General features: G+C 46.0%; 1 protein-coding gene and 1 pseudogene across 3 annotated transcripts in view; both read right to left on the reverse strand.

Annotated features, from left to right (window-relative positions):
- Positions 1 to 5775: 5775 nt before the first annotated feature.
- Positions 5776 to 12353, reverse strand: part of Pip5k1b (phosphatidylinositol-4-phosphate 5-kinase type 1 beta) — a 370099-nt gene continuing 363521 nt past the window's right edge. For 2 of the 3 annotated variants that reach the window (XM_023721886.1, XM_023721888.1), the window contains one exon: positions 5777 to 6498. In XM_023721886.1, coding sequence (XP_023577654.1) covers positions 6496 to 6498 — 3 coding nt within the window. In that variant the 3' untranslated portion in view covers positions 5777 to 6495. Of the gene's footprint in view, positions 6499 to 12353 lie in introns of all 3 variants that reach the window. The other variant, XM_023721887.1, reaches the window with a different exon arrangement.
- On the reverse strand, positions 10296 to 11779 carry LOC101565397 (annotated as a pseudogene).

Raw genomic sequence — 12353 nt, forward strand, 5'->3', positions numbered from 1 at the left:
ATTCCTCAACATTGCCAGTCATTGGGCTCCTTCGCCCCAGCCCATAATTCTCCCTGCTTTACCTTTCAAAGCTCAAATGGCAGCTTGGGCTCTGTAGAGATGACCTATCACACACCCCGGCTGGTAGTCCCTGGACCCCTCTTCTAAATGTCCTGCTCATACAGTGTCAGCAAGCCACCCCTTATCAGCCCCTTGTTCGCCTAGTTGGCCTCAGATCCAGGGTCTGCTCCTGGACTGCTTTTCTCTGCGTTGTAGGAGAGATGATCCCTGTGAATTAACAATTCCTGAACACTCTTGCCTATTCATTAGCTTCAAGATTGGTTCAGCTGGCCTGCGAGTAGCGCTCAGTACTACAGTATTTGCCTAGCGTGTCTGAGATCCTGAGTTTAAGCTTCTGCACACAGAACAGAACCCACACACAAATAGGGTCAGAGAGAGGTGCTTGGAAGAGCCTGGAGAGTGAGGAGGTGACAGAAGTCAGGTTGTCCCTTGCTCCTTCCCAGTTCTCCATGTCTTTCTGGAAGCATCTCTGCTAGTGATTGCATTGCCTCTGGGGTTCTGCCTCTCTCTGGAGTAGGCGCCATGATTTCAGCTCTGATCCTGGGCTCTCATAAACCCTGTTCCACATGGCCCTCCAGGAGTCATTGTGACAGTGTACTACAGCTCCCTGGGCTTCTAATTTTGAGTTAGCCATTGCATCCTTCCTTCTGTTCTCCTTTGCAATGAATTCTCTGTATTAAATTTTCACTGTAAATTTCCTGGCCTGGATTTGTTTTTCAGGCTGGACCCCAGCTGAGACCGATAGCTGTAATATGGAGTTTATCATTTTAAATTGTTTTTTCCTGAGATATCTTCAGTTCCAGGCTCCTGCTTTCTGATTACAACTTTGAGTTCTTCCTTTCTTTCTTCTGTCTCTTGTTGCCCCTCTACCCTTCGTCCCACTCATGCACCCGCCCACCCTTCCATCCTTATCTATTAGGTCTCCTCATCCAGGGACTCTGGCTGCTGGTGGTATGGTAGACAGCAAGGTTGCTAATCACCATGGTCTCGTGGAGCTTAGGGTCTTGTGCAGGAGAGAGATAACTGAAGAACACTGACAGTACCACAGAAGGGCTATGACGCAGAGCGCCACAGGAGCACGTAGACAGCCATCTCCACCAGGGAGGCGTGAGGGCACCGGGCTTGGAACCCAGCAGCCCAAAGGTTGGCTGGGGAACTGAGCAGAGGACACAGTTGGGAAGATCCAAGAGCCAGATAAAGCAAGTACAATGTTCCAGAGCCTTAGAAAGGGACTTTTAAAAGAAAGAAAGAAAGAAAGAAAGAAAGAAAGAAAGAAAGAAAGAAAGAGATTCTTGACTAGAAGCAAGCCTGGTGACAGTGGGGCTCTGCTGAGGGTGGGGCAGTGGGCAAAGCTTGCATTTGCCCATCGGGTCTGCAACTTTTCCTTTTTTTTTTTTTTTTAAGTACCTCATAGGTCAGGTCTGATTCCTACCCACTTACTACCTTATAATAAATACAAAGTTCTTAACCTTCATGTATTTCCTGAATTCTGGTTCTTGGATGCCCTTTATTTTTTTCAGTATTTCTTCTACCTTAGGGAGCTATGTAATTATTAGGATAATTAGGTTGGGATCGTTCACTTCTCAGCTCTTTACCGGCTACAAGGCATTTAGGTGCCTGGAGTGGGAAAACACAGATCTATTTAAGGCATGAGCACACACCACGTGGCCAAGGCCTCTGGATCCCGACAGGTGCAGGTCTTGCCGAAGCCTCTGCCTTCGAGGGGTGCCTCTTTCTGACTTCACTTCCCTCTTGTTGCTGATGTAAGGAAACCGAACAGGAACAGGACGACAAGTAGCAACGTCCCCCAGCCCTGTGCTATGGTGATAGCGGGTGGGGGTGGGGGGGGGGGGCAGGGCAGCTCGGCCCAGCGGAGCGGTCTTGTGGACACCAGGGGCTGCTGTCGATCGCCTGATGGAGAGCGGCCTCTGGGTGATTGAAGGTCTGGGAAATTGGTTACGTTTTAAATTTAGGAAGCAATTCTTCTAATTTAAAATGTAGTACACAGGCCATTGTAATGCAGATCAAATAAAATGTTGCAGGCTCACTCAGAGGTTTTGTTTTTGTTTTGGTGCCAGAGACTGAACCCAGGGCTCGTGCCTCTGACGCGTGTCCTTATTGGAATTACCTTGGGAGCTTTAGAAAATCCTGATGTCCAAGTCACAACGCTGGCCAATTAAGTCCATGTCAGGAGACAAAACCAGTTATGGTGTTCTCTGAAATGTCCCCAATGGTTCTGGTGTGCAGCTGGGGCTGAGAAGCTGAGCCCCACCAGCATCAGCACCTGTCCTTTGGCTGATAAGACATACTTTGGTGGGGGATGTGCACCGGGGCTTCTTCCAGTGTCAGTGAGCAGGTGCGCCCTGTGGGCCAACTGTTAAGGGCCTTGGATGTGACCCGGAGGGAAAACAGCAGCCCTCTCCTGCCTCTGAGGGCTCTACCTCTTCCCCGGGAGTCGTGCTTATTCATGCCAGAACTCGTGCTGTTGTACTTTATATAGTTGCAGAAGCTCCCTTCAAAATTCACACTGTCTGTAACATCTTGACCCGGATATAGGTTTTTATCCAGCCATGTGGTGGTTCAGGGTACGGTACTAAAAACGACTAGGCATCTTCTCTATGTAGTTACACTGTACCCGTGTACACACATTCAGTCGGTATGAATGGAAATCATCTTGAAGGCCGCAGAAGGGCTTGGGGTAGCAGCTTCTCTGCTGTGCCGTGGTGAGTACTGTCCTCAGAGCACGGGGTATCACAGAGTCCTATCCTAGACTCTGTCACCTTTCTGAGATCAGCACTGTAATACCTCCTCAATCCCAAGATGGCAAGTATGGAGGACTTGGAGTCTGAAGCAGGTTGGAAGGCCTGGGTAGCGATTCCCAATGAAGACTCTAAGTGTCGCTGGCAAGGTATTTTGTTGATGTGGCTGAAGTCACCATTACTTGAATTCAGGTGAAGAATACTCACTAATGTGAGGGCAGCTATAGAGAACTGTCCCATGCTCATATATCAGTTCATGGCTCCCATGTGTCCCCAACACTCATATATAGAAAATTAATGCCTGATTCAACAGTATCAGGAGTTGGGGCTTCTGGGTGAGTAGGGGTCTGCTCTCAGGAATGGGACTCATGCCTCTTAAAGAGCTGGGGGAGGTAGGTTTGTGCCTTCTGTCCCTTCATGTGAGGACACAGTGTTGACTGCTCTGGAGGGTGGACTGGCCGGCACCATCTTGGAAAATAAGGCCAGACTCTCATCACGTTACTGACCTGAGGTTTTGGTTTTTGTTTGATATTGCTTTTTAGAGACAAGATCTCATTATATAGTTGAGGCTGTCCTTGGACTCATTGTGCAGCTGAGACTGGCCTTGAACTCCCCTTGCATCGGGCTCCTGGGTGCTGGGATTGCAGTATGTCCCATGATGCCAGGCTTGAGTTTATTGGGCTGCTTATGCTTTGACCTTGGGTCTCCGGAACTGAGGGAAGTAATTTCTGTTCTTTGTAAATTACTGTATTTTGTTATAAAAACAGATATAGACTAAGACGTAGAACATCACATAGCAGTGAAAAAGAATGTTAGCACTACACAAAGAAAGAATGAATTTCAGGGGGCTGGTGAGATGGCTCAGTGGTCTAAAGCACCTACTTAGAACAAGCTTAGCAAAGCCCAGGGACCACGGTTCAATCCCCCAGCACCACATGCCAGCCAGCCGCCCCCTGGTGGGCTGAGCTGGCCACACACACACACACACACACACACATAAATAAATAAATAAAATTTAGAAAAAAAAAAAAGAATGAATTTCAGATAGCAATGAAGAGCAAGAAGCCAGATGAAGTGTAAATACTGTATGCTCCTACTGACTTGCATTTCAAGGACTGATGAAATGAATCCATGTGATAGAAGTCATAAAAATGTTATCTAGCCCTGGGCATACTGGCACACATCTGTATATCTAGTACTCAGGAAGCTGGGACAGGAGAATCACTTGAGTCCATGAGATCAAGACCAGCCTGGGCAACTAACATTCTTCCTTAAAATGAAAGATTACTTTGGAGGACTTTGGAGATGGCATTGATAAGGAAAGGACATGGAAGTGCTTGAGCTGGTTAGCTAGAAATGTTTTTTTTTTTTTTTTTCGCGGAACTAGGGATTGAACTCAGGCCCTTGTGTTTGCCAGACAAGCCCTTATTCTACTGAGCCATCTCCCCGGCCCTGAAATATTTCATATTTTGTTCCAGGTGATAGTGAAATTGGTGTACATATAAGTAAAATTCATTGCCCTATATAATTAATACTGAGCATGCTGGTGCATGTAAATAGCATGCTTTTTTTTTTTTTTTTTTTTAAATCAAGGTCTCACTGTATAATTCATGCTGACCTCAAATTTACTGCAATCCTCCTGGCTCATCCTTCTGAGTTCTGGCAGGTATGCACCATCATGTCTGGAAATACCTCAGCTATTTTTAATTTTTTGTGCATTTAGTACTGGGTCTACAGGATCTCACTGTACAGATTGGATTTGTGATTCTCCTGTTTTCATCTTCCCAAGTCCTGGGATTACAGGCATGCACCACCATGCCTAGTCTCAATCTCACCGTGCCTTGGGGACCAGGCCAGCATGACACAGGAATCAAACCCCTGGCCCCTGCATCTGCCTAAGCAGGTACTTTAATCTGCTGAGCTATCTGGCCGGCCTAACCTCAGCTATTACAAAAGGTACATAGTGATGAAGTTTTCTGAGGCAGGGAGATAACCACAGGCTCTCTATGGATGATCAGGTGAGGACGGATAGTTAGGGATGATAAATCCATTGCTTTCGAATGGAATTTGAGTTAGGCATTAATGTAACACTTTTAATATTTCTTGGGTCAAGGTCACTGTAAATCTGATGAAAATTAAGCCTTCTTCTTCCTAGAAAAAAACCAATCTGTATACACAAATGCACATCCAACTCATATATATGATCTCCATCTGTAACCCCCCTGGGAATCAGTGGGTTCTGGCAACAAAGAACCCTAGCATAGGTGAGTAGACTTCCAGATGGGGGACTGGGGAACAGAGCAGGCCAGTAGCTGGTACCCACCTATGAGTGAGACATAAATCTGTGAGCAAAGCTATTACAGTTTTGGTGTTTGTACTTTTTCTCTTCTTAATTTCCTATACATTTCTCTTTTTCTTTCTTCTTCCAATTTTATAAGCACATATCTGGTAATATGAATAACTAGTTGGAAGACAGCACTATGTATTACAACAAATACTATGAAATTCATATTACTTTGTTAAGTGAAAATCTGTATCACTTGTAATTTCTTCTGTTTTAATTTTAATTTGTACTCTCTTTAAAAAAAAGATATTATAATTTTGGGATTGTTACTGCAGCATAACATCATGAGAACTGACTTAGAATGCACTGGAATGTCTGGGAAATTCTGCTGGCCTAGGTGGGAGAATCTAATGGTGAGTCTTTTTTCCAGGACTAGCAATCTTTCTACTTCCATTGGCCATGAGCTTCAATTACTTTAGGATCTAGACCACTTCAAAGGAGGAGTGTCCTGATTATTTCTTTTTAACTAATAAACCAAAGAACTATGGGCAGGGACGTAGCTCACTGGAAGAGCACTCAGATGTGAGGCACTCGGTTCAATTCTTAATAGCTCCCAACCCAATACTATAAATCGCTGGAATCAATGAATGACCACAGTTGAGAACAAAATATTTTATTTCTTTCAATAAAACTATAGTTTACAGTAGTATTTGCTAAATAAATTATATCATTTCTTTTACAAGCAATAAACTAATCACAGGTATTTCAAAGACAATGTATGTACACAACATAAGGCCTTTTATAAATAGATTTGCTTTTCTCATTTCACTAGTAAACAGTGAAAAAATCTTTATAGAAGCTAATTTTCTATAAAGTAGAGGCAGACCGAGTACACTGATCTTCAAAGGAAACCAATTTAAACTTTCAAAGACATGGGGAAAGATTGTAATTTGGTGAAAAGTGCAGAATTTATACTTTATCATCATTTTGCATGGATGGATTTTTAAAAAACAGATAAGGAAATTCTATATGTAGAATCACTGGACGCATGCAAAATGGAGCCATGGCAGAGTCCACAGGAAGAGCACGTCTGAGTCCAGAAGAGTGATTGGCGTTGGGATGGAGAGTGGCTTCAATAGAGATCATGCGGGTCTTCACGGTCAGCAGGCAACAGCGAGTGACAGAACAGTGTGGTAGCTGGCACATTCCCTCTGATGATCAGCTTGTGGCCAAGGCGTCCCCGACATTTCTCAGACTTCTAGGCTCAGGTGACCCGTACTGGGTGGAGCAGGGCACAGCCGTGTTCCTCTGGAGAGCACCGGGGTAGAGAAACTTCTCTCCCACAAAGGCGCTCAGGACTCGTCAGCGTGCTCAGGTGGTTGCCGTTTTCATTTACTGGGGAAAAAGAATGAGAATAGACATGAGAGGAGTTTGGGCAGCAATTTGTAACTCATCCCCACGAGCAGCAGGACAAGTGCAGAATTTCTCCCAATGATTAGCACTTGGAACACACGCGGGCAGAGATGGGGCAATGACTCGCTTAGCCCCCTGGTGGCCCCACATGTCTGACTCGCGTAGCCCCCTGGTGGCCCCCATGTCGCGCAGACTACACCAAGTAGGCTCAGGGTCCGGTCCCGACTGAGTCACAGCGCTGTGAAGATGCTGGAGAAAGCGATGGAGAGGCACTCCTGCCCTGGCGGCACACAGGCTTAGGGGATGTGCTGGGGGCCGAGACCTGCAGCAAGCAGGCCAACTCAGCCGTGCTCTAGAATTCATGAACGCTGTGCTCACTTCTAATCCACATCCCTGCAGCTGGGCACCAAAAGCATGTCCAGCAAATATTCATCCTAAAATGGAAAACATTTAAAATCAGAGCTAGCCACACCAAGTGGGACATTGTGCCACGGTATGTGTGGGAAAGTGGTCTCACTCCCAGTTGGCAGTGATACACTAGATAAACTCTACTGGCCACTTCAGGGTCCCTGAGTGTCACTTGGGCCACACATCTGTTTATGTTCGGACTATTCTAAGAGTCATGGGCAGGTGTCATTTCAACCAGTTGATTCTTGTTTGCATGAGATAAACTTGTGCATCTGCTTCTTTTATATTGACTTTTCTGCTTTTTTTTTTTTTTTTTTTGGTTTAGACATTGCATTTCCTTTCTGATGGTTGTATCTAGTGAAATCTCATAACAAGTTCTGGTTTTCTTTTACTAATTTGTGTTGATTTGTGAAAAATGACCTATAATTTTCTGCTACAATGTATAGAAACTCTTCTTGGAAGCATATTAGATAAAAGCTTTACACTTCTGCAGAGCTACAGTACAAAATGGACAAGTTCAGGACACCGAAACTGAATAGAGAGGAAGTGTCAAAAAACCTTCCAAAGAAAAAAGTGGAAGGTGGAGAAATGTTAGCACAACAGAGAGGAAATGCCTGTGTTATAAATGGAAAGACACAAAAGACATCTCCTTGTTGTCTACTATTCATAACACAGAAATGATAGAACTTGGAAAGAAGAAATGAAACTAAGAGTTCCAGTAACGGTCAATGGTTATAATAATTCTGTGGGTTTTGGTAGAGTTGACCAACATCTAACATGCTATCCTGCAACCAAAAGTGAGAAAAATTATTTTAAAATATTTATGTACCTTCTGTGCGAAACAACATGAAACTCATTTGTTATTTACTCAAAACTGTAGGAGACAGTGGCCCTTGGTTAATTTCACTCTAAGCCAAAGAAATCTCTAGTTTAGCATCCAATTCACCTTAGGAATAGAACAGACTGAGGCAAAATCAACTCAGTTTGACCCCTGCCCAGAATGTATTAGCGATAGGGGGACACCTGGACTGGGTCACTCCATCTGACCCTGCCTGAATTGCCTCATGCTTTACTCCTTCTCCTGCCTATTAAAACTTTGCAAACATCAAAGAAGATAAGGGGGGGCTGGTGAGATGGCTCAGTGGTCTAAAGCACCTACTTAGAACAAGCTTAGCAAAGCACAGGGACCACGGTTCAATCCCCTAGCACCACATGCCAGCCAGCCCCATCCCCTGGTGGGCTGAGCTGGCCACACACACACACACACACACACACACACAAATAAATAAATAAATAAAGAAGGGAAAAAGCAGGACTAATTAAAGGAAGGAGAGTTGAACCATATGCCCGGGCCGTAACCTTGTCCTAAAAATCTGGCACCAGTAACCAAGACACTTCACTGTAGTCGCTGTGGTAACCGGGGCAACTAAATAAGCAAAGGGGAAATAAAGAACTGGCCTGATGGGCTGGGGAGATAGCTCGGTGGTCTAAGCGCCTGCCTGGCAAGAGCAAAGACTTGAGTGTGATCGCTGGTACTGCATGCTGTGCTGGACCAGGAACCCCAGGCTCACCATGCAGGTTCAAGCTGCTCTGTATCAAATAAATGAAAAATTGAAACGAAACAAAACAAAACTGGGCTATGCATGCTCCCAGTTTGGAGAATGCATGTTGGATGCCACTAGCAAATTAATAAAGACTCTGTTATTCCTATAATATAGTCTCCCATGGAAATAATCCCAATGCTACAAAACATGGGGCTTCAACAAGTCATTGACAACTTGGATTAGGTCTACTAGACCAAATAATTGAACAATGTGGGATAGTGAAACACCAGCCAGGAAGTCCATCACAGATGTCCTCACCGTTACATTTTCTGGGCCGGGGAGATATTTTGGTAAAATTTACTAACCACAGAGAAAAGGAAAGGCCTACAGGTCAGTGTCAAGTGTGTTCTTCAAAGAAATTCAATAATGCAAAAAGAATTTGTAAAGAGACTAGATATTACTGTCAGATTATGCCATTACATTGTGGTGTACTGAATGCTTTAAGACATATCACACACAGAAAAACGATTGAATTAAATACAATCATCATTTTTATATCTCCTGTTATCTTATGGAAATTAATAAAAACGCAATTTTTGCTCCCCTGTACTTAAATAGTTGGACTGGTAAGTGATTAATTTTCTAACTCTTATGCAAGCTACCTTTTAGTCTCATTTGTTTCAGCTGTAAAGTGGGAGCAACAAAACCTATTGCATAGGGTCGTTGTGAGGGACAATTTTTTTTTTTTTTTTCAGTACCGGGGATTGAACTCAGGACTCTGCGCTTGCCACGCAAGCACTTATTCTACTGAGCTATCTCCACGGTCCCCCTGCTTTCTTTTTTTTTTTTGGAGGAACCAGGGATTGAACTTAGGCCCTTGTGCTTGTCAGGGAGGCGCTTATTCTACTGAGCTGTCTCCCCAGTCCCAAATTTTTGTTAAGAGATGGGGTATGCTGTGGCTTAGGTCTAGAACAGCCCCCAAAGCCTCATGTGTTTATTTATTTTATTTTATTTTCAAAAACAACCTTATTCGTGACACATATTTAAAAAAAATTCCCACCCCCTGAAAATGAGCTAAAAAAATAAACAAAATCCACCTCCCACCTCCCTGTTCCCACTTCTTCCCATTCCCTCCAAATAAAAGGGGGGAAAAAAAGGCAAAAAAAGAAAGAAAGAAAACAAAAACAAAAACAAAAACAAAACAACAAAACAAACTGAAACACACAAAGAAAACCCAAAACAAGGTAGTGCATTTCCCCAAGGGGAAGGGGAATTTACACTGGAGCCGCTGGGAGCGGAACAGAGTTCTTCCGGCTACAGAAACCTGCAAAGAAAGACACTCAAAACAGAAAAAGAAACACAAAAGGAAACAAAACAGATCACCAGGCAATCTGGAGGGGTGGGGTGGGTGGCAACCCTGGCAGGACAGGAGCAGGCAGCAGGGGCTGTGAAAAGCAGGGAGAAGATGAAGGGAAGGTAACAGAACAGTTTGGTGTCCTCCAGAGCCCTGGGTAAAAGAACCCCTCCTACCACCCATGCCCACCTACACTCACGCAGCCCCCGGGGGGGTGAAGTAAGGCAGGGACACATGGGCAGCAGCTTGCACAGTTGAGAAGTGTCCGTGGTGGATCCCCAGAGTGAAAGAACAGCCCCCTGCCCCACCCCATGGGCCTCCCCCTACTGCCCAAAGCAGGTCCCTCCTCAGCAGTTAGTTATAGGACTCTCCCCCCTTCCACAGTATATCTTTTTTTAAAAAATATATTTTTTTCCATCAAGGTCATCTTCTGTTTTTCTTTCTTTTTTTAAATATTCTTTTTTCCCCCTTCTTTCCCCTTTTTTTCCTCTCTCTCCTCCTAATACACACTTTTTTTTAGTAAGGGGAATACCATGATGTCGCTCTAGCCCGGCCCCTGTAGACACGACCTCGGGGCCTGCTGTTAAAACCACTGTAGAATCGGGACTGGAACTGCTGTAGTTGGTGGTCCGGGCATGGTAGCGGGCACGTGGGAAACCTCGGTCTGTTGTGCTGATGCCTGGCCTGTTAGTCCGTTTCGGGATCACCTTGATTTGTCTTCCTCTAAACAGGGACTCATTAAGGCCAAGGAAGTCCTCACTGATTCTTTGTCTGAGAACTCTATATAAGCAAAACCTTTGGGATGGCCACTAAATTTGTCACAAAGTATGGTGACATGGTTAACTGAACCACAGCCATGAAAATGAGCTTCTAGCTCTTCTGCTGTTGCACCATAGTCCACATTGCCAACATAGATGGAACGGGCATCGGCCTCCATTCTCTCTTCAATAGACATGATCACGGCCAGCATGGCCCGGAGGTGGACTCATATTCATCTGCTTCTCGACCACATTCTGCAGTTCCTTTAGCTTCTCAGCTTCTTCCTCCATCTCCCTGACTCGAGCTTTGATCGCTTCCAGCTCCGGGTCCTCAATGGCGCCGTCCCCCGGGTCACTCTCTACTAGCCCCGGCTCTTCCTCCTCCTCTTGGCTACTGGCAGCTCCGGAGCCAGGCCCAGGGCCAGGAGCTCCCGGGGGGGGCGCGGGGCCCGGGCGGCTCCTCTTAGGGCTCGGGCTCCAGCAGCAGCTCCCCTGGCTCCAGTTCCTCAGACTCCACGCCGTTCCCGTAGTCGCCTGCGCCACCCGGGGCCCCCTCCCCGGCCTCCCCACAGGCCCCGGGCACAAGATGGCTCCTCCGCCCCGGCCCGGAGCCCCGACCACCCGCAGTCCCTACCTCATGTGTTTAGAAGTGGGCTGGAAAGTGACTGTGTTACGGGGATGCTATACTCACCTGTGATTTAATCAACAGATCAGGTAGGGGCTGGCCAGAAGGGCAGATCACTGGGCAATGACCCAGAAGGGTACAGCTCTCCCCTGGCAGCTCCCTGCTGTCTGCTTCCTGGCCACCATGTCATCACCATGACAGGAGCAGTGTTCCCCTTACCATGCTGTCTCTCTCGTGGAGCCAACCCATCATATGCAGACTGAGACCTCTCCTTTAAGTAGTAGGTGTGAGGTACTGTGTGAGGCCTCGGTGACAGGAAGCTGGCTGACGCAGAGCCATCCTCTGTTGCCCCAGCTACTTCTGAACACCCAGGCTGGAGGGGTCCTCCTGCCCCTGCTAGCACAGGTCACCACGGCCAGCAGGGATAAAGTTCTCTATGGGGACAAGAGAGTGCGTGGACACATGACAGTTGCAGGCACAAATGTAAGTGTGGGGCTGCAGGTGGAGCTCAGTGGCACCGCACACATTTAGTGTGCATGAAGGCATGATTCCCACACTTACACATAACCGCCATGGCCACCAAGACAGAAAATGAAACAACACACACAAGATGTAGCACCATGCCTCCTGCACTGTGATGAGGAAGGCTGGTGCTGTGGTCGCGGGTGTGGCACAGCCCAGTCCTCTCAACCAGAGCCTGAAAACACTTGATGAGAGAGTTTGAAATAAATTTGAACATTTTAGGGAAGGGTCTGTGTCAAATAAAGGGAATTGCATGTAGCAATCAAAATTTTATCAGGTAATTTGAGCCCTATGTGAGTTGGGATTTTTCTGAATTACCTGTTTTATTTTATAGTTATGTTGTTCCGTCTTATGAATCTAGGGTAGACAGGAAAATGGGTACAACACACACGGTCAGATGCTGCATTAGAAGGTGAGCAGCGCCTTCTGAGGTCTCACTCTTTGGGTCACCCCTCCATTTGTCAACTCGCAGTCCCCCTATCTACTATTTTTTGTTACTGGGGATAGAAGTCGGGATGGAACTCACGGCTTTGCTAGGCAAGTGCTTTACCACCAAGCTATGGCCCAGCCCTGTTTTGAACATATATTTTTGGACAAAGTCTCACTAGGTTGCCTAGGCTGGGCTA

The sequence above is a fragment of the Octodon degus genome, unplaced genomic scaffold, assembly GCF_000260255.1.
Source record: "Octodon degus isolate 3935 unplaced genomic scaffold, OctDeg1.0 scaffold00087, whole genome shotgun sequence".
NCBI lineage: Eukaryota > Metazoa > Chordata > Mammalia > Rodentia > Octodontidae > Octodon > Octodon degus.